Source organism: Candida pseudojiufengensis (genome assembly GCF_024610245.1).
Source record: "Candida pseudojiufengensis strain CBS 10847 chromosome Unknown scaffold9, whole genome shotgun sequence".
NCBI lineage: Eukaryota > Fungi > Ascomycota > Pichiomycetes > Serinales > Debaryomycetaceae > Lodderomyces > Lodderomyces pseudojiufengensis.
In genome coordinates, this window is record NW_026261525.1 from 278,495 (window position 1) to 305,066 (window position 26,572).

The 26,572-nt window shown below is 27.0% G+C and overlaps 11 protein-coding genes across 11 annotated transcripts; 7 read left to right on the plus strand and 4 right to left on the minus strand. All coding sequences in view use genetic code 12, as the record gives it.

Moving 5' to 3' along the window:
* Nucleotides 1-1,378: 1,378 nt before the first annotated feature.
* Nucleotides 1,379-1,891, minus strand: KGF55_001474 (uncharacterized protein; the record flags this gene model as incomplete). The annotated part of the gene is made up of 1 exon (XM_051756053.1): nucleotides 1,379-1,891. The coding sequence occupies one exon, from the start codon at nucleotides 1,889-1,891 to the stop codon at nucleotides 1,379-1,381; it is 513 nt and encodes a 170-aa protein (XP_051615785.1).
* A 2,553-nt stretch (nucleotides 1,892-4,444) lies between these two features.
* Nucleotides 4,445-6,427, plus strand: KGF55_001475 (uncharacterized protein; the record flags this gene model as incomplete). Its single annotated transcript, XM_051756054.1, has 1 exon — nucleotides 4,445-6,427. The coding sequence occupies one exon, from the start codon at nucleotides 4,445-4,447 to the stop codon at nucleotides 6,425-6,427; it is 1,983 nt and encodes a 660-aa protein (XP_051615786.1).
* Nucleotides 6,428-8,385: 1,958 nt separating this feature from the next.
* On the plus strand, nucleotides 8,386-8,763 carry KGF55_001476 (uncharacterized protein; the record flags this gene model as incomplete). Its single annotated transcript, XM_051756055.1, has 1 exon — nucleotides 8,386-8,763. One exon carries the CDS (start codon nucleotides 8,386-8,388, stop codon nucleotides 8,761-8,763), a length of 378 nt encoding a protein of 125 aa, XP_051615787.1.
* Nucleotides 8,764-9,844: 1,081 nt separating this feature from the next.
* On the plus strand, nucleotides 9,845-10,921 carry HEM3 (hydroxymethylbilane synthase; the record flags this gene model as incomplete). The annotated part of the gene is made up of 1 exon (XM_051756057.1): nucleotides 9,845-10,921. One exon carries the CDS (start codon nucleotides 9,845-9,847, stop codon nucleotides 10,919-10,921), a length of 1,077 nt encoding a protein of 358 aa, XP_051615788.1.
* A 1,319-nt stretch (nucleotides 10,922-12,240) lies between these two features.
* KGF55_001478 (uncharacterized protein) lies at nucleotides 12,241-13,329 on the plus strand (the record flags this gene model as incomplete). Its single annotated transcript, XM_051756058.1, has 1 exon — nucleotides 12,241-13,329. The coding sequence occupies one exon, from the start codon at nucleotides 12,241-12,243 to the stop codon at nucleotides 13,327-13,329; it is 1,089 nt and encodes a 362-aa protein (XP_051615789.1).
* A 2,890-nt stretch (nucleotides 13,330-16,219) lies between these two features.
* Nucleotides 16,220-19,165, plus strand: MUB1 (Mub1p; the record flags this gene model as incomplete). The annotated part of the gene is made up of 1 exon (XM_051756059.1): nucleotides 16,220-19,165. One exon carries the CDS (start codon nucleotides 16,220-16,222, stop codon nucleotides 19,163-19,165), a length of 2,946 nt encoding a protein of 981 aa, XP_051615790.1.
* Nucleotides 19,166-19,536: 371 nt separating this feature from the next.
* On the minus strand, nucleotides 19,537-20,295 carry PRE9 (proteasome core particle subunit alpha 3; the record flags this gene model as incomplete). The annotated part of the gene is made up of 1 exon (XM_051756060.1): nucleotides 19,537-20,295. The coding sequence occupies one exon, from the start codon at nucleotides 20,293-20,295 to the stop codon at nucleotides 19,537-19,539; it is 759 nt and encodes a 252-aa protein (XP_051615791.1).
* Nucleotides 20,296-20,642: 347 nt separating this feature from the next.
* On the plus strand, nucleotides 20,643-21,110 carry KGF55_001481 (uncharacterized protein; the record flags this gene model as incomplete). The annotated part of the gene is made up of 1 exon (XM_051756061.1): nucleotides 20,643-21,110. One exon carries the CDS (start codon nucleotides 20,643-20,645, stop codon nucleotides 21,108-21,110), a length of 468 nt encoding a protein of 155 aa, XP_051615792.1.
* A 55-nt stretch (nucleotides 21,111-21,165) lies between these two features.
* On the minus strand, nucleotides 21,166-22,155 carry KGF55_001482 (RDH2; the record flags this gene model as incomplete). Its single annotated transcript, XM_051756062.1, has 1 exon — nucleotides 21,166-22,155. One exon carries the CDS (start codon nucleotides 22,153-22,155, stop codon nucleotides 21,166-21,168), a length of 990 nt encoding a protein of 329 aa, XP_051615793.1.
* Nucleotides 22,156-22,378: 223 nt separating this feature from the next.
* On the plus strand, nucleotides 22,379-23,779 carry KGF55_001483 (uncharacterized protein; the record flags this gene model as incomplete). The annotated part of the gene is made up of 1 exon (XM_051756063.1): nucleotides 22,379-23,779. The coding sequence occupies one exon, from the start codon at nucleotides 22,379-22,381 to the stop codon at nucleotides 23,777-23,779; it is 1,401 nt and encodes a 466-aa protein (XP_051615794.1).
* A 30-nt stretch (nucleotides 23,780-23,809) lies between these two features.
* On the minus strand, nucleotides 23,810-25,672 carry KGF55_001484 (uncharacterized protein; the record flags this gene model as incomplete). Its single annotated transcript, XM_051756064.1, has 1 exon — nucleotides 23,810-25,672. One exon carries the CDS (start codon nucleotides 25,670-25,672, stop codon nucleotides 23,810-23,812), a length of 1,863 nt encoding a protein of 620 aa, XP_051615795.1.
* Between the last annotated feature and the right edge of the window lie 900 nt (nucleotides 25,673-26,572).

Consider the following 26,572-nt stretch of genomic DNA (forward strand, 5'->3'; position numbering starts at 1 on the left):
ATCGTTTCTATTAATAACATTTTTTGCAGCCAGTGACTTCCAAAAAAACGCTCGAGTAAAAACTCGAGCTATTCTCTTGAAAAGTAGTATCATAAAATTATGTTTAGTTTTATTAGTATTGTTGTAGTTGCTGTTTGTACAATGTAATTAGTTGGCATATGTCCACATTGGTGTTCTAAATATTGATGCGTATTTTGGTCCATTCGAATCGCGCATAAAAATGTAAATTGGAAATTTTCACCCATAGCTAGTATTACAATACTTAATGAGTTTCAACCACAATCTCAAATACCCTCATACAAATTACATTCTAAATTCAAGAATATGCTTGTATGTTTAACGAATCTTTGTTTTAACAAAAAAAAAAATTTATCATGAGTTGGAAAAAACCTGGGAGAAAAACTCCAGCACCAAACATGGTGTTTTCAACTCACTTTCAACTCACAGTTTTTCCAACATTGTATAACTCACAGTTTTTCCAACATTGTATGTTTTGATAATAAAATAATCTGGAATCTTTAAATTTAAAATCTAAGTGTTATTTGAATGAGGTCAATAATGTTCAGAATAAATTTGAACAAGTTGTTTGAATTAATATGTATTATTTCCAAATTTTTACAAGGTTGAAAATGGGCTATAAAGTGATGTTCCCTCAAAACGAAAATTGCAATTGAATTTTTATCGAATTTAAGTTTTGAATTACTTACGATTTTCTGAGCTCAGGTCCATGCCTGTTTTTTATTCAATATGGCCTGTAGCTTCTACGAAATTACACTCACATTTCGATAAAGACCTAGTTTATGGTTAGTTGATTGTGTACCCAGGTGACTTAGAACTTTGATTATGAAAATTGGTGACTTTCTAAGTAAGTTTACTCCTTTAGTCTTTAGCAAGCTAGACTACAAGTTTAACAAACAATTAGTTTTGATAAAATAAATAAAACATTTGGGATCAAATTTCATTCTGAATCAAAAAGAAATAAAAAAATTGCTACAAAACCGACTGTTTCAAGAATCCCATTAATTACTATTATGTAAAGCTCTATGTCCAGATTGATTATTTACCAATAAAGGCGAAAAGAATATGTTTATTCAGTAAAATATTTCCTATAACTGTTGTACAAAATACGGATGCTCCGAAACAAAATGAAAAGAAAAATTATTTTCATAGAGATAAACTAATATAAGCGGGGAAAAGAGTTAGAGTTGAGTAATATATAATCATCAAAGTTTTAGTTCATAAGACAGTTCATGAAGTTTATCTACTTATACAAATCAAGAAATGAGCTACATGTCATATATTGCATGAAATACCAATTTCGTAACTACAGCATTTTTTGTATCGAAACTTTTGGTATCAATGAACAAGAACTAATAAATCAATCAGCCAAGCCATAAACCAAGCCAAAAGTAAGTCCAAATGGTATAGTTATTGGCAGTGAAATTAGAAAACCACAACCTAAAAGTATCAAAACGTCTACTGATAAGTAAATCAATCCACGAATTGTATAATAAATAAAAATTATGATTGTTGATAAAATTTCTAAAATATCATAAAAGATAATACTAAAACTTTCATTAATTAATATCCAAGCCTTAGTTGAAAAATATTTTAATTTAACCCAATAACTAGCTGAATGTTTTTTCAATAAATTTTCCAATTTTTCTTTGTTAGTCTTTGGAAAAAGTGATGAGTTCAATAATTTATTATCTTTTAAATCTAAAGTTATTATATTATCTTTTATATGAAAAGGTAATAATTGTTGTTTATATGGAACTTTTGATCTTGTCGGTTCTGGATATGGTACAATCTTCTCAACATCTTTTTCTAAATCAATCAAGTCTTTTAATTCTTGTATTCTTTTGTTTAAACTTGAGTCTTTGAAGTACATTTGTTGATGGAAGTTGTGATTTTGTATATTTTGTTGGAAAACAAAGAGAATAAAAAAGATGAAGAACAAGTTGAACATGAACCTAATAATAAGCTTTGTTTGCTCTTATAAAGCTATTATTTCCTGCTTTTGTTCTAATTTAAACAATACATTATTGTACATAATATTAAGGTTTGGTTGAAATGTTGCAAAAAAATGTTGGAGAAAAAACCGTGTATGTTACACAAAAGAGGATCCTGAAACACTTAACTTATTATATGAAACCAGACCTGACATTTTGAAGGTATCATCTGGATTTGATCTTTTGCAATTAGCTTCATACGAGACAATTTGACTTATATGTTTAAACTGGCGTTAATAATTGACATTCCATCAAAGTTATTTGTAAATGTGTTTAAATCCTGGGTACACCATTGATTAATAACTAATTCATTAAAAAGTTTATTCCTATATTGTCTACATTAAAATTGAAATCAAACCCCTCCTATATAAGTAATGTCTTGTAAATGAATTCATATTTTTTATTGATTGACGTGACGGGTTTAATGTTCACAGATGACGAGTAAAATTTTGTACAGATGATGAGTAAACTATTGTGGGGCTGTACTAGTTTAGAATTGAGCAATAATGAGATTCTTAATTCTTAGCCGCAAGCAACTAAGTATTGCGATCAAGAATTGAAGGAAGATGATGTATGTTATTAAATCTATCTTCACCTTGAAACGCAATACGACGAATGTTTTTACGAACTAAATCTTTTTCATATAGTGATAGCTGACTGGTTACTATTTGCACAATCTGAATGTTTTATGTAGAAAGTTAATCATATTCAGACTAATATTGATGAAGTATCATAAGAAATATGAATTCTTAGGGGAATCCTTTGAACTCCAGAACTGGTTAAAAAATGGTGCTTCACTCTAAACGAGAACTGCAATCAATTTTTCATCGAGTTGAGCACAACCTAAAAATGCAACTTTTCAAACTCATTGTTACTCGAATATTCAGATTATGAAATGTTGACCCGAACAAATTACGCTCCAAAATATTGAAAAAGTAATGTGAATGTTATTTGGATTAACAATCATGTGCTTTAAATTTAAATACTAAAAGTTGTATTAATTGAAAAATGCCAATTGCATTTTTACAATTCGGCTCTTTTTCTTTCCCTAATTCAACAATGCATTAAATAATTACATACTTAAAATTATATACAAACTAAACCTATATAACTTTTAACATGTAGGTTTTCAGAGTTAGAGGACGACGATTCTTTCCAATTTATTCTGGGGCTTTTGTATCCATCATTGAATAAGCTCTTTTCTGTGTTTCTTTTAATTTGTAAACTCTTCTTCAACTAATCATCAAATAATGCAAAAAGTCAACCTACCGAGAAATGAGCAAATAATGTACCGAATGCATTGAGCGCAATTCATACATTTCCATTTGACAAACTCAATTAATTTATACAACCTGTGAATTGTAGAATTAGTTGTGATTTGATGCTAAATTCAGATTTTGCCCGTTGCTTACGGATGTTTGACGATTCGAATGTGAGTTTGCTAATGAGTGTAGCAATGGGAATGATAAGATTGAATAAAGTTGCTATTCGTTTTGAGTTAGATCAAAGTAACACCTAAATTCACAACTCAAATTTCAGTGACAAGCAACATTCATTCACCTCTGATAATTTCATGCGATCAGAGAGAAAAAAAAAAAAAAAAAAAATAGTCAGGCAAAGTAATAATCTGAAACTTACACAAAAATAAATGTTTCAAATAATCGATAATCCAATATACAAGAGTAAAACATTTAGTGTCATTATGATTCAAACACATGTTTTGGACCATTCCACAACTTTGCTGAATAAACTTTATATTTCTTTTGGTTCAAATGAATGCTTGAACTGTCAAATGATTTGTAAAAACGAAGTATAGATTCTTATCAAGTGTCTGAGGTTTCGATCACAGGCAATACCAAGATAACTCAACCGAAACAGAGGTTGGCATCGGTTCCCTCAAAAAGGTAGATACAACTGGATCAAAATTTGCACGTACTCATCTTCACTTGGACCAAGTATGGGGGTCTTTCACAAATTTTTGAGTACCAAATTTTTCTAACTGAACTCAATCACGTCGTGATAGATCATGTTCCTTTTGATATATTAAAAGAATCGGTTGACTAAATTGTCAAGACTGGAATTGATGAAGCTATAAGAGAAAAGAAAGAGAAAATACACACTACAACTTAGAAAACTATATCATTATGTGATTTAAAGGAAAAGAGACAAAATCCAGAACCACTCGGTGAAGATATTTCATAATTTTGACTCGTGAAATACTTTATTTCCGGTTTGTAAAACATTGAAATTGGAACAACTACTATTGCTGGTTGAGTTGTTCGATGTATTTGGACTGGGTCTTCTAACTTACTATCTATGGAGGGGAATCAAAAAAGTGGTAGCACCATATCTCCTTACTATTAATTTTACTTGCTTCAAATCTAAGATTTATCTATCAACCTTCTTTCTTCCTCAGTTCTGAATCCATCACAATGGATATTTTATCATTGGGTTTTACACTCAATTCCAAAAAATCCAATAAGATAATCAAAATCATAAACAATAACAATCGAATATCATTAGCCATTAAAACCAAATTTGAAAAATTAAATTCATATACTAAGCAATATTTATCAACTCAATATCAATCTCAACAATTACAAAAACAACAAAAAGTTAATTCATCACAAATTCAAAGTACAACTAATGAATCATTACAAGAAGTATTTAAAGAAATTTATTTTTTAATTGATTGTGAAAATTTTAAATTTGATAAATTATCAAATTTAAATCTTTTATCATTACAACAAATTTATTCAAAATTAGATTTTATAAATATTAAAAATTTAACAAAAGATGATAAAATATTATTAGATTTAATTAATGAATATGTTATATTGTTAACAAGTTTAAAATTATCAAATTCATTAATTTTAAAAACATTAATTTTAAAAAATCAAGAAATTTATTGGTTAAATATTTCAAATTCAATTATAAATAAATTAATTTATTTTATTCAAACTTTACCAATAAATTCTATTAATTTTAGTATTGATATTTTTAAAAAGACAAATAAAATATTATCAAATAATTTTAAATTGAATGATATTCAAGACGAAGAAGAAAATCAAAGCTTTATAAAGATAAAATTTAAGCAGTTAAAAAGATTAAGTCATGCAGTTTATAAATCTATTTTTCAAACTATTGAAGTATTATTTGTTCAAGATAATCCTGTAATTGCATTACTTTCAAAAACTGATTCAAAAACTAGTTTTTCATCAATTAAATATTATATAACATCATTTATTAAATTTCCAATTACTATAGTTAATAAAGATATAAATAATAAATTGAGCCTAATAAAAAAAGAAATTAAATCAAATACTATAGATATTAATACATTAGTAACATCACAATCATCGTCTTCACCATTATCAGACAATTATTTACCCATTTTAACAAAAATTTTACAAATTGATGAAAATGGTTCAAAACAAATAAATCAAATTATTGAATCAGTTATAAAATTTGATTCAAAACAATACACTAAAACATCAAAACCATCATTTTTAACAAGATATTGGGTTTTAATAATATTATTTATAAGGTATGCTCCATCACAATCAAAAAAAATTTATAATAATAAACAAGAAATTATAAATTGGATTCAATATAATGGAATAGAACCAATAAAAGGATTTTTTATAAATTGGGTTATAAAACCAATAAATGAAATGTTAAATATTTTAAGAAGTGATAATGAAATAACAATAACAACAAAAGATTCATTAAAATCTGATATAAATTCATTAGAAAAAATGATTTATGAATTTACAATTGATAATAATATTAAAAATGTTACACCAACCGAAATTAATCAAGATGTTAAAAATGGAGATTTAAAAATTATAATGAGTAGATATGAAAATGAAATTAGAAAACCAATAAAATATTTAATTAATGGTTCATTATTAAGATTAATTTTAATTCAAGTTCAAAAAGGAAAAGTTGATGGAGGAGTTGCAATAAATGGTATTGATAAATTATTAAAACTGCAACAATTAGTATTTGGTATTGTATCAATGAGTCCTTCCATTATAATATTATATCAATTATATAATTATTTTACTTCATCAAAACCATTGATTGTAAATGGTAAACAATTAAGTATAATTTGTTTAAAAAGTTTAAATAATATAGAAAATTTATTAATTTTATTAGATTATGAAGAAGAAGAAAGAAATAAGTTAAAACAATATCAAGATCAAAAACAAATAGAATTAAAACCTTATGAAGGTGAATTATTAATTGAAATTATAAATCTTATATTAAATTCTCAACCTTTAATTCCAAAAGAATTACAAAATGATTGGATATTTGATTTAAATGAAATTAATAATAATAGTTATTCAATAAAAATTAAATTAAATTTAATTTCAAAAATTTGGAATATGTATGGTTCTTATTTTAAGTAAGTCTGATAATAATGATGACGAAAAACATGATTTAGAATGTTTAGAATAAATTACAGCTCTATATAATATGTGTTTTATAATGACTTAAAGAATCGACATTTTCAATGATTAACGAAATCCCTTTACCTTTTTATCCAGTTATTGTAAATGGTTCAGATTGTTGTTAAAACTACTAGTTTCATCTTTTCATGCAACAATTTTACACTTCACGAAGTTGATAAACTTATATTTTCAACAATTTCTTTCAGTAATAGTTTTCATGAAGTATGAGTAGTTCTGTATCATTCAAACCAAATACAAAAATATTTATTTTGAATTTTTGTTATTTTATTAGATTTAGGTGAGTAGAGTAACATGAACAATTAAAATCATCAACAAGCCTGAACAATATTCTACACATCTCTACCTATCAAATAACAAAAATACAAAAAAAATATTTTTGTATCCTTTAAATTCAATTATAAGTCTTCCTTTCTTAAGTACGTCATTCTTCTTATGCACTTTTGAAAAATTTCATTGTATCAACTAATCGAGCCAATTTTTCGTTTTGGTAGTTGTTGAGATGGAATAAATTCACTTGGACTTGTATCATTCAATTTGGAAATTCTTGTTAAATTTTTAGTTACTTATATCAATTTAAACAGTAGTCTTATTAAATGATAACTTGAATTTAGTGAATTTCAGTTGCAATAATTAACAAATTTTAAAGAGATATCAACATTGATTCATCAAATATCTGTGACTCATTGATTATCAAATTTCAAAATTATTTACAAATTTCTCAATACGATTCAAAGTGAGTTCCTACCACATCAACAATTTTTCAGCTAGATTAGTTAGTACAATAATGTATCTCATAGCAATTTGATTAATTCCCGATCATTTTCTTAAAGATGAATTTTAAATATGTCAAATTCAAATTAACTCAATTCCTTCATTTGGTTATTAATATTCTGCACTCTTTATTCGGTTTCAACACCTAAATTTCACATAATATGAGTGAAACAAAATGGTGATAATTCCAACTTTCCGATGCTGAAACTAAACTAGCCATTAGCGCAAACCATCCATTCAACCCATATTTATAATATCCAATTGAGTAGAAATGAAAACACATCTTGGAGGTGATATAAAAAAATAGTGAATGGTTCTCAATAATAGTGTGATAAATATCCACTTCATATCAAGCACAAGTCAGCTGATCTATAGAATAAACCAATCAAAAGCAAATCAATTTAAGGGTTTCTTTTCGGACGTTTTAACTTGATTCATTTGAATTTAGTTCAAAACTTGCTAAACTGAATATTTTACTTTAAATCCAATTGAAATTTATTCAAGATAAATAACATTTCTGAAAAAAGTTTTGAAAATTCTGGAATGTGTTGATAATGTGATAACTATTAATTTAAGTTATGGAGACAAGGTAAGTTAAGACTCCTAATAATTAAGATTTATCTGATATTTAAAGTCTCATGGTGAAGATTAAAGTTTGATAATCTTAGATGTTAACAAAAGTTAAAAATATTATATAATATGTGAACTAACCTTTTAAATTAAAATTGAGAATTTAAAATATTGAATGTGTTTAAACTTCAATTGAGTTTAAGGTTTACCTGTGTAAGTTTAAATTGTTTGAAATGATATGATTTGTTAATGTGTTTTAAAGTTTTAATGATAAAAACTTTATATAAATTGTTTAAATGCTTGAATATCATATATATGAGATTAATATATGATTTTATTGAATTTTTATGTGAATTAAGATTTGTGAAATTAAGATTTGTAGGATTGATGAAAAGTATTAAGGATAATTTGATTATTTACTACCAAAATGTTCAAATCTAAAAACAAGAAATTAATTTCAATAGCAGTTGATGAAATACGAAATAAATATAACTCCATATCTCTTGAAAATGATGAAATATGAAATTAATAACTAACTAAAACCATAATCAAATATGAGTGATCAAAATATCATATCAAGCCCAAGTGTTACCACCAGTGATACTGATGAAATATTTAGTGAGATTAGTACTTTATCAGACAGTGAAGAATTACCGAATTTTTCAAATTCGGATCAGGACATGAGATACCAATCAAAGTTTTCATTTCGATCGTTTCAATGCAAAATAATTGCAGGAGTTTCAGGATTTAAAGAATATATTGAAGAATATATTGAAATAATAATTATTTTGATACTTCCTATCATAATTCCAATTTTCATTTTAATTTTCTTTGCAGTGTTCATAAAGTTATCTTCATTATATATGAGGTTTTGTTTTGCGGCTATTCCAAGTGTAATGGAGTCATTAATCTATATTTTCCAAATCATATAGGTTCAACGTATATTTGAATTTAATTATTACTAAATTTGATTGATAATTTATTTAGAAATACTAAATGATTAATTAAATATAAATACTTTTAAATTTTATACCTATTGGAAACTCACATACATCTTTCATTATAAATTGTATAGCTACTTATTATTGTTTCGTATATAAATCAATTTCAACCAATCAAATTAAAAATATTATTAATTAAGTGAATGATATTTATATATACAGTACTGTATATACATAATTAATTAATTTACTTAATTAAGAATTAATTTCCATGGATCGGATATTAGACATTTGGTAGTAACTTTACTTACTTATATATTAATTGTATTGTGATAATTAATTAATTTAGTTGGAATCAATGTCATCTTATCAATTAAATGTCACATACTACATAAGTCATGGAAAACGGTCACTAGCATCTAAAACAAAAAGGATCTTTCAATTTCATTGAACTAGATCCGGAGAATAGAGAACTTCAACATGACAAAACAGAGATCAAACAACTTTCTTTTTCTCTAGAAGCTGATTTAAATGTTAACAATATTGAGAAGATATTCAGTAGACTAGTTAGTGTGTAAGTATGTAAGTGTCTTAAATTTAAGTGTCCAGACATAAATAATTCTCTCTATCTAAAAAAGAAAAGTAATTATTATTTTTCATCGTTTGATTTGATATATTTTTTAGACAAAGAAATTGTTATATCTGCAATATAAAATTTTCACATTTATATTGATATCAAATATATTTTATAAATCAAATACTTCTTCAATTTTAATTTGATCTTTACTATAGATACTTATATATACTCATTATTACTCAGCTATCATTATTTAATTTCACATTAACATTCCAAATTCACTAGTCATTTAGCATATTTTTTTACTTTTTTTTTCAATCATTTTCACTATCTACGTCAGTATCAACTCATACTTTATAGATCTTAATTTGACAACCATCTGAACTACAATCTTAATATCATTCATAGACTTTTTTCAGGCTCAAATCATAAACATTTAATACTACTCATTCACAAACAAATATAATTTAAGGAAAAATAATGCCTCATAATATTATGCAAATACAAGATGAAGATATAGAGAACAACAATCACCAACAACAAACACAACAACAACAACAGCTAAGTCATATACAGATAGGTGGTAGGAAATCAAAATTAGCAGTAATACAATCAGAATTAGTTAAAAAAGCAATACAAGAAAATTACCCCCAAATAGATTGTTCAATATTAGCTTTAAGTACATTAGGAGATAAAGTTCAAACTCAACCATTATATACATTCGGTGGGAAATCTTTATGGACAAAAGAATTAGAAATTTTATTAATTGATTCAATTGATGAATTTCCTAAATTAGATTTAATTGTTCATAGTTTAAAAGATATGCCTACTAATTTACCTTCTGAATTTGAATTAGGTTGTATTTTTCAAAGAGAAGATCCAAGAGATGCTATAGTTATGAAAAAGGGATCACCTTATAAGAAATTAAGTGATTTACCTAATGGTTCAATAGTTGGTACTTCATCAATTAGAAGATCTTCTCAATTAATTAAAAATTATCCAAATTTAAAATTTGAAAGTGTTAGAGGTAATATTCAAACAAGATTAAATAAATTAGATAATTTAGATAATGAATATTGTTGTTTAATTTTAGCAAGTGCTGGATTAAAAAGATTAGGTTTAGGTGATAGAATAACTTCATGTTTAGATGATGTTTATTATGCTGTTGGACAAGGTGCATTAGGTGTAGAAATTAAAAAAGATGATTTTGAAATAAAAAGAATTTTAAAATCTATTGAAGATCCCGTGGCTACAATATGTTGTTTAGCAGAAAGATCATTAATGAGATATTTGGAAGGAGGATGTTCAGTACCATTAGGAGTAAATGCAACATATAATCAAGAAACTTCAATATTAAATTTAAAAGGAATTATAGTAAGTCCAGATGGTTTACAATCAGTAGAAGATGAAGTATTTAAAACAATAGATATTTCAAATGATGAAAATTTAAAAAAAGATTGTGAATTAGTTGGTATTGAATTAGGTGAATTATTAAAATTAAAAGGTGGGAAAGATATCTTGGATAAAATTGATATGACAAGAAATATAAATGCAAAACCAACAGAAGTATAAAAATAATTCAGATCAAAGTTATAAATTTAAAAGTCTGATGAATATCTTATGAAATAATGATCAAAACAATCAAATTTAATGTAATGGGGTCTATTAAAGCAATATCAAACTACAAACTAGCTCGGTTCATGAAATTTTAAACTTTTCGAGAAAGATTGTTTCTGCTAGATACAGCAGAAAAGGTAGAAGAAGTAATCCATTCTTATACAAGCAAAGAAATAAGACAATCATTCCTTATCCAAAAACTCAAGACTATAAAAGTTTTTTATTTTCAATTGTAAAATATCCGTATATATAAGTTAAAATAGTATTTATTATACTATTAATAATGTAAATTAATGATAATAATGTAATGTATTTTATATTGATCATAAAATTATCAGTAATGTTTGTAGTCAATTAGCAAAGTTAATGACCTTCTTTGTTTGGTTTATTCGAGCTAAATTTAGTGTTCTGTCTTCACCATAATGGAAAAACAGTAATTGTTAGCGTGGTTCCAATTGGTTGAGCCATATCGAGAAATAGAAAAGGTAATTCGAAGAACAATACTTACCAATGGAAGAATAATTTCCTAAAAGGAATTTTTTTCTAGATAGGTAAGTACTTAAAAAATTTTAGTTTGTATATTACGGTAAGTATATAAATCAAAAAAAAATAGATAAATAAAAAACATTATCGTCCAAAAAAGCCAATTTTCATACCTTATTAGTCAAACAGACTCTGATCGACCGTTCAAAATGGCTTAAAACTGCAAACATGTTATACATGTACGTGGCACTACAATTTCTTTACATGCTGCTATTCATTCAAAGGGGGAAACTAGTAACTAGATCACAGGATTATGCTTCATAATTATAAGACGGTTTGTAACTTGGAGAACAATGGAACTTGATCAATAAACTAAAAAATTCGTGCCGCTTATACCTCAAGTTTTGAATATTAGGGTGTTTTATTGCAAATGCAAAAATTAGTGGGAGGATAATGATGTTGCCTGAAACGTGATTCAAAATCTTCACACTTAGATTGGTGCCGTACAGTAATTTCACTATAAAAAACAATAGATGAAGCTAAATTGTTGTTCCCAATAGTTTATTGGACCTGTCTGCGAGATTAAGATTTGCGATCGGCATTGTTTTAAACATTATTTTATTGGAACTGTCTGCGAGATTAAGATTTGCGATCGGCATTGCTTTGAACATTATGTATTTAATAACTAGATTCGTGAAATATAAAAGTGTCCAGATGTCATAAGTGATGTTTTCGAAAAATTCACGAAGACCAGATTTTGCTAGAATATCACGTTGACAAGTTGACTCAAAATGAACTACAAACCTAGTAGAAATATAATCATCAAATATTTGATGACATTTGTTGTCACAGCAATAGTTGGGATCATGATTACTGCAAGCGTTATCAAATGCGTCAAGAAAGGATCTGCTGACAAAATTTTGGTAGAAAGCGCTCTAGGCACATTTGAAAAGAGAAACTTTTGGAGTTGGGCAGGTTTTGCTGTTTTGGCTGGTGTAATGATAGCTGCTGGCTCCGCGATTAATACTTCATGGGCACCTATTATATGTGCTACTATCGGACCAGGTTGTTGGGCTTTGGCCATTGGTATGACAATCTGGACTGCTATGTGGGCTGTGGCCTCTGGCGTGCAATACTATAGACAGAATGACAAACGAACTGACGAATATATTACGATGTCTGGAGTAGCTGGTATTCACAACCTCGCAGTCGTTCAGGACCCACATAGGTTTGATTTGGTCTATACCCAAAAATTTTTGGATGCTGGATTTAAACCAATCGAACATGCAACCGGTATAGATAATTTGAAACTGTTGTTCAATTCACACGACTTGGGTTTGCCATTATTATATCAACATGAATATGCCAACAACAGATATCAGCAGAATATGACTGTAGTTCACTGGGGATCTAGTCTTGGAACTCATGTTGCTTTTCATTTACCGCATATAGATCATGAGACTGTTTTGAATGATATTATTTCTCAATCCAATACAGGTTATACTGGTACTGAGTTTTATGATAATGCCAGAATTAGAAAACGTACAAATAGATATGAAGTTGATTGGGTCAGTTACACTGTGGATAATGAAAATACCGATTTGGAAACTGATATTAGGGATCATTCTGAAGGAGATTATAATGAATATTTGGACCAGATGGCGTCGGTTTTTTTTAGTGATCAAGGCAATGGTGTAAGATTGGCTGATGCTTGGAAATGGTGTGGAACAGTCATGGATCACACATCAGATAATTACGATCAATTCGGGACTAATGACGCAACGCATGGGGAATTTTACACAAACCAATATGGTGGTGTAGATAATTACTGCAATGATCCAAAAGGTGGTGCACAATGTGAAAGCGTAGGATGTCAATAAACCTGATTGGGCAAGCTGACATATGCATATATACTAAGCTATAATTTTTTATATAGAAATAGAATACTAGATTATGTTTTGCTATGCTTGTGATTTCATTGTTCGGTTTCTAATTTGATAAAATTTCAATAGTTTTAGAAAATTGGAAGAAAACATTAAACACGCTACCCTCATATTTTACAGCTTTTCATTCCTAATTTTATTTGTTTAACATGTAAAATTGTTGTCGCTTTTTTTGTCCCTAACGTTATCGTTAATTATGATTTTGTCATTGGATTAGACTTGATTGTCGCCTGCTTTTGTTATTTGAATGCTTGTTAGAATTCTGGTCAGCTCAGCTTATTTCGCTGGTTATAAACTCAAACTCGGTTGATTAGATTGATTCGATTTTATGAGCTTGGTTTGGTTGAGTTAACAAATAATTGAAACAAAGTAACAAATCTAGATAAATATCTCAACCTTGGACCAAAAGAATCAATGGCCCAAATCTCGAGCAAAGTCCTATTACCAATTGCTTTCTTTTTAGCTAAAGGTGTTGATTCAATCTCACTTAATCCAGGTTTCCATTAACATTCATGATTTATTGGGCAAAGCATAGTTATTACTCATGGCATGAGTTGTGGACATAATAGCTTTTATCAATCTATCTCTCCCTTCAACAACGTTGTTGTTTGTATGTGATTCCATGAAATTTAGACCTAAAGTTTATGCCCACTAATGTCTCCTTTGGGCGGCTATTAGTTTTATCAATTCATGAACTGCTTAGCTATGAAGTAAGTTGTAAAACAAGCAAAGGTTGTAAGGATAATAGCTAATGTCAAAACCTTAGTGGCAAACTGCTTTTCTCTCTGTATTTGTTCTCTCGTTGGCCCTTTTAGTATTTGACAGCATATGTGATCATCACAGCAGTTCTTGTCCAATTGTTTGACCATAACCTGATTAATCTACCGATATAATATAAAAAAACGTGTAAGATCTCGATCAGTTGAGATTTATATCTTATCAAATATTTAATAAATAATTTAATGCTACATTAGTTATTTATCTTAGAAGACAAAAATACGACAATAAAAATAAAATATAACACAAAGAACAACAGAACCTTTGCAGATTGGATAGGAAAACCAAAAATAACCAAATGAATTGCTCAAAATAAATAAGTACCTCGAATTTACCTTTTATTACAGAAAAAGGCCACGAATTATATTGGAGGACGAAGTTACGTTCTCGTTGCAAAATTTGAAATATGTTTAGCTTAAGATATTGCATACAATTGAAGATAGTTTTTACAGTTATACAGAACAATAACATTTAACCACACAATAACCACAATAATTTTAGTAAGGCCTGCTTTTAAAGCTTTTTCCTTACAACTGCAAAGATCTTATATTAGAAACATACTAGACCTATAAGAGGCTCCATTAAAATACTTGGGAATTAACTTAGGAAAAATGGATTGGAAAAGATATATAAATCAATTCTTGAATCGACACACCATGTATAATACGAAAGACTTAGCTATTCATCATTAAACTCAACTAATAAACTATTATAGAGTGAGTGAGTTATATTATCATGATCCAATATATTCCATCAATAAAAATGTTATTTCCTATTGGGATAAGCTTATCAAACAAAATTTTACGGGTATCAGCACGAAAAAGCTTAAAGCATTATATCATCAAGGTGGTTTTGGTTTACTTGACTTAGCTAAACAAGTACTAGGCGAAAGAGCCAAGATCATATTCAATACATTAAAAAATCCCCACATTTGGAACTATGTATATTTTCGATCAAAATTAAAAAAATTTGTTATTATATTTTATGATCTAATGAGATTACCACATAACAAAATAAAGTTAGTTCCCTGGTATGAGTATTTGACTAAATATGCAAACACACGAGGTGAATCAAATATTGAATTAGCACAGTATATAATAACGAATAATCGCAATTCTAAACTACCAACTCTATACTAAAGTAAGCAGAAATTCGCTACCATTTGCATGTACTATTAAAATTATTATCAGGCCTGCCTTAAGCCATTTATTATTCAGGCAAAGAGATATCAGGTGGACTTATTAGTATTCAATCCATATTTACGGTTTATCTTTAATTACTTTAAGTCAGTTGTTTAATTGCATTCTTTTAGTCAAATAATTCATTCTCAACCTCGAGGTTATCTTTATCCCTGACTTTGTAGAGACAAGATAAGTTGATTTGTTAAGTAATTAACACAAAATACCCTACATTAATAATCTTAGTAGTTTTGATTAATTTTTTTACAACCAAAAAATATATTCTACTACGTAAATAAGTAAACCCACAAGTATATACTTTTACAACCAGATAAATATCACATACACGTAGGATATTACTACTAATCAATACATATTCCTGATAACAAATACAAACAAAACCAACCAAACATCAAACCAACAACCATTATCTACATTGCATAGTATTAAGTATTAGATTTATTTATTATTAATCAAAACGAAATTTTTTTTTCGCCCTCCTTTATCAAGAAAGAAAATCAAATTGAAAATCCACACAATCAATCTTACAACCATAACTTAACTGAGAGTCTTTAATTCATTCATCCATATTTATCCAAATTCATTCATTTATTCATCTATTCATAAACATATTTCAATTCATTGTGGGTCTAAACAAGTCAAATCTGATACTATTATTTTTTTTATTTCCAATCAATCTTTTGTTTATTCATCTTTGGGGTTTTCTAATTCAAATTTTTACAACACACTTTAACTGCACATTTCCATATTCCCTTTATCATATTTGAATTGTTTATAAAATCAAGGATATCTCAATATCATATATTCTCCAAAAATATATCTATTCCCCCACGACAAATTAATAACTCCACATGAGGGATTCAAATTTTAGAGCAATATCAAGTAATAAAGCTGCAGTAACAATAACAACAAGTCTTTATGATAGAAGAGCATTAGATGTAACATCAGATAAACCATTAGTAAATTCATTAAATTATTTAACTTATTTAGTAAGTTCTTCTGCAAAAGTAAGAGAAACTTTATCAATAGATGGTGGAATAGAAAGATTAATTGAAATTTTACATGAATGTCATAATTTTAAAAAATTTATAAATGATAATGATGAAAAACAAATTTTAATTGCTTGGAAATGGACTTTAGCTTTTCAATGTCTTGTGTTGATTGGTACAAGAGGTACTGAAAAAATAAGACAAAAAGTTGTTAAAGCTGGAATTTTACCAATAATTGCTACAGTTTTAGATAATTATATTTCATTACATGAAAGAGCATTTTTACATAATAATAGTACAAACACCCTTAGTAATAATGGAAATTATGGATTATATAATTTAACAAATAATTCAAATTCAAGAGATGATCAGGATGAAAATCAATTTTATTTTAATTCAGGTATAGAAATGATAAATCAATTTCATTCACAATTTCAAAATAATTCATTTACAAATATAAATACAACAACGACAAATAATGTGAATTCTGATCAAACTATGATTAATCCTAATGTATTTCAACAACAACCACCACAACAAGAACAATCTGAAAATCCAATATATAGTGTAAGATCAAATACAAGAGAAGAAGATGAAGTTGAAGAAGCAATAATAGATGGAAATTTTTTAAATATGAATATTAATAATAATACAACCCCTAACAATACAAATACCATAAATAATACGAATGTCACAAACAACATAAATAATAATTATTATTCACAATTTTCAGCTGCTGCAGCTGCACTTGAAGCAACTTCAATATCAAACAATTTTCAATCTTTTACTTATCCATATACATCATTAAAAGATGTTGATTTACAAGAAATTGAAAATTCAAGTGTTGAACATTTAATACAATTATTAAAATTACCAATAAATGATTGTGAACCCAATAACAACAATAATAGTAATAACAACTTACTTATACCAATCGAATTAGAAGTTAAAAGAAATTTTATAACATTAAATTTAATTGAAAAATTAAAAGAAATAAAAGAAAATGAAAATTTTGACAAGAATCATCAAAATTATATGATAAATTTTGATGATGAATATAATGATGAAGAATATGATATGGATAGTAATTTACAATTTCTTTCAGATTTATATCAAAGAAATTCAGATATTAATGGTGGAGCAAAACAGAGTAATAATATAGCAGTAAGATCATTTACTAAATCAGGTGTTGTAATACCAAAAGATGATGATATTGTTTGGTCATTACAATTATTAGCATATATTTCAAAATATCCTTATTTAAAAGATATTTTACAAAATACTCATATAATTTTAAATATGAGTATAAGAGATAAACAAATTAAATCATTTTTAGAAAATCAATTAAAATTAAATTTATCTTCGACAAATCATAGCAATCATAATCATCAACATAGTAACAGTAGGAACAACTCAAAATCAAATTCAAGTTCAAATTCAAAATCATCTTCAAATTCATCAAATACTTCTTCAAATTCTTCAAAACTGAAATTTTCAAAAAGAACAACAATAATCCCCAAATCAAGGAAAAAAAAATTAAAAACTACTTTTTTAGAAAGATTTAATCCAAGTGCTTCAAATTCTCCTCAAATGATTTCTTCATTAAATGATGATGAAGATAATCTTATATTAAAAGATGATAAATTTGATTTATGTGGTGATAATAATAGACAAAATTTAGAAACAAATCAAGTTCAATTAAATTCTCATGAAAATAATGAAATTGAAGAAAATGAAGAAATAGAAGATTATGAAGAAGAGTATGATGATGATGAAGATGATGATCAAGAAGAAAGTGGAGGAGAAGATGAAGAAAGAAATGAAAATTTTGGAAATGAAACAGAAGAAGATTTAGAAGAAAGTTTATCAAATTCAAGTGATGATAATTCAACATTGAATAATATAAATTTTAAAAATTCATATTTAAAACAATTATTTAATTTAATTGAAGAAATTGAGACCACCCCAAGTTCTTTAATCAAGAAAATTAAATATAATCAATTAAATTTAAAATTAAATAAATTTATTGAATTTGAATTAAAAAATTTATCAATTTTAATTATCAACAAAAGAAATGAATATAAATTATTTTTAAAAAATAAATGGAATTATGAAAATTATAAAAATTTTGATATTGATGATTTACCAGTGACTATAACAAATGCAACAACTAATTCAAATTCAAATGCAGGTTCAACAAATACATCAAATTCATCTTCATCATCACCTACTCCAACTATAGCTACAAACACCACAAACACAACAACCACAACTTCATCTACACCCCCCTCAACAACAACAACTCACCACTCAAATAAAGAAGATTTAGATTCATCATTATTTGAAATTCAAAAATTAAATTTATTCCCATTAGTTGAAAATTTTACATTTTTATCAGGAACAGATATGTATTATTGGTCAGGAGTAATAATGAGAAATTCATGTAGAAGGAACGACCTAAGAGGTGGAATAAGACAATGTGGAAATTTAAAATGTAATAAATGGGAGAACTATCCGCGAGAATTTTCAAAATGTAGAAGATGTAAAAGAACAAAATATTGTTCAAGAGATTGTCAAATGAAAGCTTGGCATTGTCATAGAAATTGGTGTATTCCTTCAAATTCAAGTTCAAATAGTACTAATACTACTAATACTATTAATACAACAAATACAAATACTTCAAATACTACCACAGCTACGAACACTACTACAGTTACAAATACTACAAATACATCAAACGCTACTACTGCCACGACGAATAATTCAACGAATACTATTGATGGTAATTCAGAGAATCAACCTGGTTAATATATTATTCAATTTTATATTTTATTAATAACTTTTAATGAACAATCTAGATTACGAAAATAAAACTTATTTTACTGCTTTTGCTATTGTTTCAATTCTGCTTGTACTCTTACGAAGAATGATCCAACGAAATTCAACAACAATGGTGTTTCGAAGATCTAACCTTGCTTATCCGTTATTCAATTTTGTCAATTGCTTTCAGTGTACGGACTAGAATACAAAAACGTTATTTCATCTTTGCTTACTGATTTCGTAGAATCGTTTATGAGTGATACGTACAAGAAATATTAATATCTTTTCTATTTTACATTTCTTTCTTTATTTAAAATTTTGACATTCTATTTTTATTAAACTTGTAAGTATATATTTATTTAATCATCAGTGTCAATTTTATCATTTAAAACACCGCTTTTTTTAATTAATTCATTAATTTCATTAGATTTCCAAATTTTTTTAATTAATTTTGATTTATTTTCATTAAAAGATAATGTTGCAATTTCAATTTTATCAGAATTTAAATTTGATAAATCCATTGTTTTTGATAATATTGTTATAGCTAATTCACTTCCTTCTTCCAATGTTAAATTATCATTATAATCTTTTTTTAATAATGTTTGAACTTGTGAAGTATTTGCTCCAATTGATGTTGCTTTCCAACCTGAAAAATTTCCACTTGGATTTGATGTATATAATTGATATTGATAATGATTATCCCAACCAGCATATAAAAAACTAACACCAAATGGTCTTAATCCACCATGTTGAGTATAACCTTGTTTTATATTTGAAACTCTTTTAATTAAAATTTCACAAGGAATTTCTTCATTATATAATTTTAAATAATTTTGAGATTGAATTCTTGCATTATTTACTAATATGGAAGCATCAGATGTCATCCCAGCTACAGCACATATTAATTGATCATTTATAATATAAATTTTTTCACTTGATCCATCATTATCTAATAATTTTGAAGTAATTTTTTTTTCACAAGCTAATATTATACCTTCTTTTGTAACTATTCCTAATGCTGTTCCTGCCATTGATATGGCTTCTTGTGCATATTCTACTTGATATAATCTACCTTCTGGTGAAAAAATTGTTGTTCTTGAATCATATCTCCTAGACATTTTTTAGTAAATTATAGTGATTGTGATTGTTGAAAAAGTGTATTGTGAAATAGAAAGATCAATTGTTTGAGTTGCAGTTTATTGAATGGGTAATTGAACACTTATGTGAAGAAATGGATCTTGGTCCTTGAATCAATTGTCTTTAATGATGGTTACTAAATTGGTGGCGATCGATATATTTTCATATTAAGTTTACCAAATTCATTTTTCAGTGTCGTGTCTCAGATTACTACAGCATTGTCTAAAACAACATATATTAGAATTTTTTAACTAATAGTTAGAGTCCAAGTGTATTGATTGTATTTAAATTCAACTATCAACGTCAAGAGAAGAATCATGTTGATGTTATGTCGGTATTCATAAGTTCAAGTAGTATACCAATAGGTTATACAACTCCAGAATTTCCTTCAATTTTTTGGCCAATTGGTCCAACTAGACAATCATATTTAAATTCATATTTATATTATTCATGGGATATATGGAGATTTACAGTATATTGGTCTCTTATTTTATCAGGTTCTTTATATTTTTGTGTTGGATCATTAGCTATGTTAAGTTCAATTATAAATAATTATAGACATAAAATTCCTATACAATCATTTAAAATTATAACATTTATATTTGTTTTTTTATTTTATATATTTATTGGATTATTAAAGGGATTTATTGGTGGAGCTATTATTGGAGTTATATTGGCTGCTATTTATCAAGCAGGCTCTTTAACTATGAGTTGTTGGATTCCTTTAACTTGGTCTATTGCTCAAATTTTATATGATATTGCTTCTTCATATTCAATAAGTTCAATAATTTTATAAAGAGTGATAGAGAAGTAGTTGAGCTTTGAGCTATGTCCTGTATGAATATTTATTACTATTTGCTGATATATGGTTCAATTTGTTCTTCAAGATAGTTCCAAACTTTTTCACTATTTTCAACATCATTCAAATCTGTCCTACAATTCCCCTTCTTACCAAATGAAATTATATAATCACCATTTTCAACATCTGGACTTAATGCAGCATATATTTCAGTATATGCACCTAAAGAACTATCATGAGTTATCAAATCACCAAAAAAATTCTCAATCTTATTTAAATTTCTACTTAAACCAGTTTTTAAATATCCAGGACATAAAGCAACACTAATCACTGAACTATTTTTATGATGTAATGACCATTGTTTTGCTATAATAATTGAAATTGCTTTAGATTGAGAATATATTGTTAAATTACTTGGTTCATTTGTGGTTTTAAAATTTGGATCTGGAAAGTATAATCCATGTTCAGGTGCCCAAAAATGTGCAGTTGATGCAACCCAAACTATTCTACATGAAGTAGATTTTGATAAATTTGAAGTTGATATAAGTATAGGATTTAAATAATGTTGTAATAAAAATGGAGCAATACAATTTACACCAAGTTGTAATTCAAAATTTTGTTTTGTAAATTCACCTTTTCTAGGCATCATTACTCCAGCATTATGAATAATAATATCTAATCTTTTTTCTAATTTTAAAAATTCATCCACTGCAGGTTTTATTGTGGTAAGATCTGCTAAATCTACTCGTATAAAATTTAATTGATTCGATTTTGTTTTATTTTCTTTAATTAATTCATTAATTTTTGATTTAGTTGTTTCTTCATTCCTTGCAAAAATATAAATTTTAATATTTGTATTTTCAAATAACTTTTTAACTACTTCAAACCCAATTCCAGCATTACCTCCAGTTATAATTAATACTTTGTCATCTAAATCCTTGGGCCATTTATCTTCTGTAAAATTAGGCTTACCTGGATATAAACCTTGTAAAATTTCTTTCCAATTTTGAAAAAACTTTGATGGAATCTTCACTTCTGTCATGTATAAGATGAACTGATATGTTGAGAAAGGTTATTGATGAATGATTTTAACAAGTCATAGACTTTCATTATTGGAGTAGATAAAAATACGAGAAAAGATTAGTTCGAGGCAATTGTGCGGCTGGAGATCTGTGCCGCACTTAAAGTGGCTTTAGATTCTCGAGTCTTTTTTCACCATGTTTCAATTTATTTCTCTAAATCGTATTTGAGTTGTCAAGCAGAAAATGAATACATCGAACACACAATACAAAATTAATCATAGACTCATCGACGTATTTAAATCTGGTAAAATATTCAATCAAACAATTGGGTTTTTTCTTCATGATGACGATTTTTCATCACCTGGGCTCTTTTTCGAAATTGTAATAACAATCACTCAAAAATATGATAAATCAACTTTTTCCGATATTGATAGAAATGATAAAATCTTACTTCCGGAAAATCCTAATTTGATATTATATCTTCAAGGTGGTCCTGGATTTGGATGTTCTATCCCAACTGAATACTCGGGAATGACCAAAATCTTGTTGGATGAAGGCTATCAAATTGTATGGATGGATCAAAGAGGAACAGGATTGAGTGAAGCATTTGAATATAGTACTTTTGAAAATTATGAAATTTCTAGTATTGGTGAACAATTTAATCATTTATTAAAATATCGAGCGGATTACATAGTTCAAGATGCTGAGAGAATACGGCAATACTTAATTGGAGATAATAAATGGACATTATTAGGACAATCATTTGGTGGATTTTGTTGTTTTTCATATTTATCTAAATTTTCTAATTCAATTAAGCAAGTTTTAGTAACTGGTGGAATACCTCCAATAGGATTTAGTGTTGATGAAGTATATACTCAAACTTATAAAAGAACAAAAGAAAGAAACCTTCATTATTATGAAAAATACCCTATAGACGTTAAAAGAGTTGTTGAAATTTGTTCATATTTGAAAGAGAATAAAGTTTTAACTCCAAATGGTGGAAATTTAACAGTTGAAAGATTTCAACAATTAGGATTAAATTTTGGCGGATTTGGAGGAACTGATAAGATTCACTCAATTGTTACAAAATTTTATTTGGAAGTTAAACAAAAAGCTAAACCATCTTATGCAACATTATCATTAATTCAAGAATCTTTATCGTTTGATACAAATGTATTATATGCATTACTTCAAGAAGCTATTTATTGTGAAAATGGAATGAGTTCACAATGGAGTGCAGATAGATTAAGATACGCAAAAGGGAATGAAAAATTCATATACAATAAAGAACAAATATTTTTCACTGGTGAAATGGTTTATAAAAGTATGTTTGATGATTATTCAGAGTTAAGAAAATTTAAAGAATTAGCATATGAATTACATGAATATAAAAATTGGACTAATCTATATGATATTAAGAAATTAAAATCAATTACTTTTGGTGAAATACCAATAGTAGCTGCAACTTATTACTCAGATCAATATGTTGATTTTAGTTTAACTCAACAAGTTAAAGAAAAATATATAGCTCCTGGTAATTTAAGACAATTTATAACTAATGAATTGTTTCATGGGGGATTAAGAACAGATCCTGATAAAGTTTTGGGATCTTTATTTAAATTATTAGATGGTGATATAGACTAACTTAAATCTTAATTTTTGAATAAGATAACCTTAGGCTAAGTAATTACTTGGTACAAATCCAATTCTATAACTTTCTTCATCTTTAATTAATCCAACAACCCAATTCAAATTATTTTGTTGATACAAATAATCAATATTTTGTAAATCATATAATACATCAATCTTATCACCTTCATTAAATGATAAATCTCCAATTTCAATACCTTGAAAATCAAATTTAGCTAATTTTGGAGTTTTATTTAGTTTTCCAACTTTATTAAATAAATGTTCTAATAATGCAATTTTATAAGAAGTATTTATTATTTGATTCAATTGTGATGTTTCTCCAACAATTGGATAATTCGAAAATTGTTTAATTGGTTGTGGTGAAATTTTAATTTCATTTTTAGCTAAATTATATAGTTTTTTTAAGGATCTATCACTTGAATTGATTTTTTCATTGTTATAATGAGCCATTGAATGACTTGATAATGAACTTACACTAGATGAATCAGACATAACTGAAGTATCGTCATCATCCAATGATAACGATTCCATTGAATTTGCTGCACTTTGTGAATAAAGCGGAATAGGTTGATATTCATGAATTGGTTTTGTTGGCATCAATGACATTGTACTTGTACGAGGTGGTAGTGCTGGTGGTATTGGTTTATCAGTAACTGAAGTAATTTCAATTGGATCAATTAATTTTCTTGGATGATAAGTTTCAGATTCATTTGCATGAGGATTATTGTATTTTTGAAAAGATTTAATTGAATCAGATTCTTCAATATCATTAAACATCCCTTGTGATAAATTTTTAGGTTTAACTATATGTTTCTTATCAATTGCCTTATTAGCAATTTTCAAATATAATTTATGAGTAGTCAGGGATTTATCTTTATCATCAATTTCTTCATTGATTAATTCTGGATTTTTATTTTGAACAATTGTTAAAAATGATTCTATTTGTAATCTAGTTTTAGTTGCATCTTGTTCCCAATGACTAATTATTGAGTCATATTCTGGAATTGTTTCATTAATCAAACCATAAAATCTTGTAAAATATTGTAAAGTATCCCTTATTCTCTTATAAATTGAAGTTTGTTTACATATTAGTAACTTGGTGATAACTTCAATAAATTCATCTAAAAATGACATAAGATGAGGTAAGATAGTAATCGTTTTTTCATTTATTGCATGATAAGATTTATCAACTTCATTAAATTGTTTTTGTAATTTATCTAATTCTTTTTGATCTTTTTCACTTAATGGATTTTGTTTTTGATTTAATTTTGCAATTTTACGATCCAATCTATCTTGATCTTCTCTTTTTCTGTCTCTCTTTTTGATTAATTTTAAAGTTTCATTTAATCTCTTTTTCATAGATTTGAATTTCGGAATCACGGTACTTATATAATCAGCACATTCATTATCTAGATAAAATTTTAATGATCCAATTGATTGCATATATTGAAATAGTTCATCATTCACACTATCAATTAGGAAAAGACGTTCTTTTGGATGAATATGAGGTATTTCTGACTCTGCTTCATATACATCATATTCATGATAGTATTTTTCAATATTTTTAAATTGAAGTGAATTAGGACCAATAAGATTTTGAAATTCATAAACTATCTTCATATTCAATGACATAACATGAGGTATAATCTTTTTGAAAAATTGATTGTTTTGAGATATTAAATGATCTAATCCCAGTTTAGCTTGTTTAATATCATGTTTGTAATTTTTGATTAATTCATCATCTTGATCAAAATCCCTATGATGAAAAGTAACAGTATCTTTTAAATTATGTCCTAAATGACTAGCTTCTGTATATATGTGATCTCCAGCTCCCTTTATATGAGATCCGATATTATTTGAAAATGTTTTTAATGTATTAACAGCCATTTTTTATTGATTAAATTTGATAGTATGGATCAATTGACGTCAATCTATTCTTTAAAACATAATATCATCAATTGAGTGTTTGTTAGTGGTAGACTGAAGAATGATGTAATTGAGAAGTTGTGATGATGAAACAAAGTCAGTTGAATTAGGCAGTTTCGGATAAAAGATTCTATTTTTGGAACGACTAAGTTACAAATTTTATAAAAAATTTAGGGAAACTCCAATAGTATGTTCAAGTTTTGATGAAATGAGGTCAATATCCGAAGCAATGAAGATTAATGTAAGGGTCTCAACACCGTTATACCTGATCTCAAATATTGCAAGGGAAGTTTTCAGGATGATTTTATATAATTAATAATTTTGAAACAAATATTTTAGATCCGAAACAAGACAACATACATACACGAGAAACGATCAATACAAAATATGCATAATGCCTTTACAACTTGTAATAAGATGTCACAATTGTTCCACCTTTGTAATTCTGATTTCTAGAATGGTTCTCGATTTGATCATAATTGTAACAACAGCAGCCCTTTAAATAAATTGAATCAGCTACATATTTGTTCCTTATCTTAGTTTGAATTCATTTAGTTGCAAATTATATCAAATTATTTTCCCATTGGTCTTATTATAGGCTTTACATAACTAATCAATTCACTAATCAAACTGATATTAGAGGACTAACCAAAAGCCGATAATGAACGTTGTTACAAGTGCTTGATAACGCAGACTCTTTATGTTAAAAATTCTTTGCTTTTAATAAGGGGCATTCAATGTAATTATTGTACTAAACAGAGCCAAAACTAAAAACAGTACTCTACTATACAAAACTACCTTGGGTTGTATTGAACTATATTCGAGTAAAACCAAGCGAGTCTTTTTTTTAAAACTATTCTT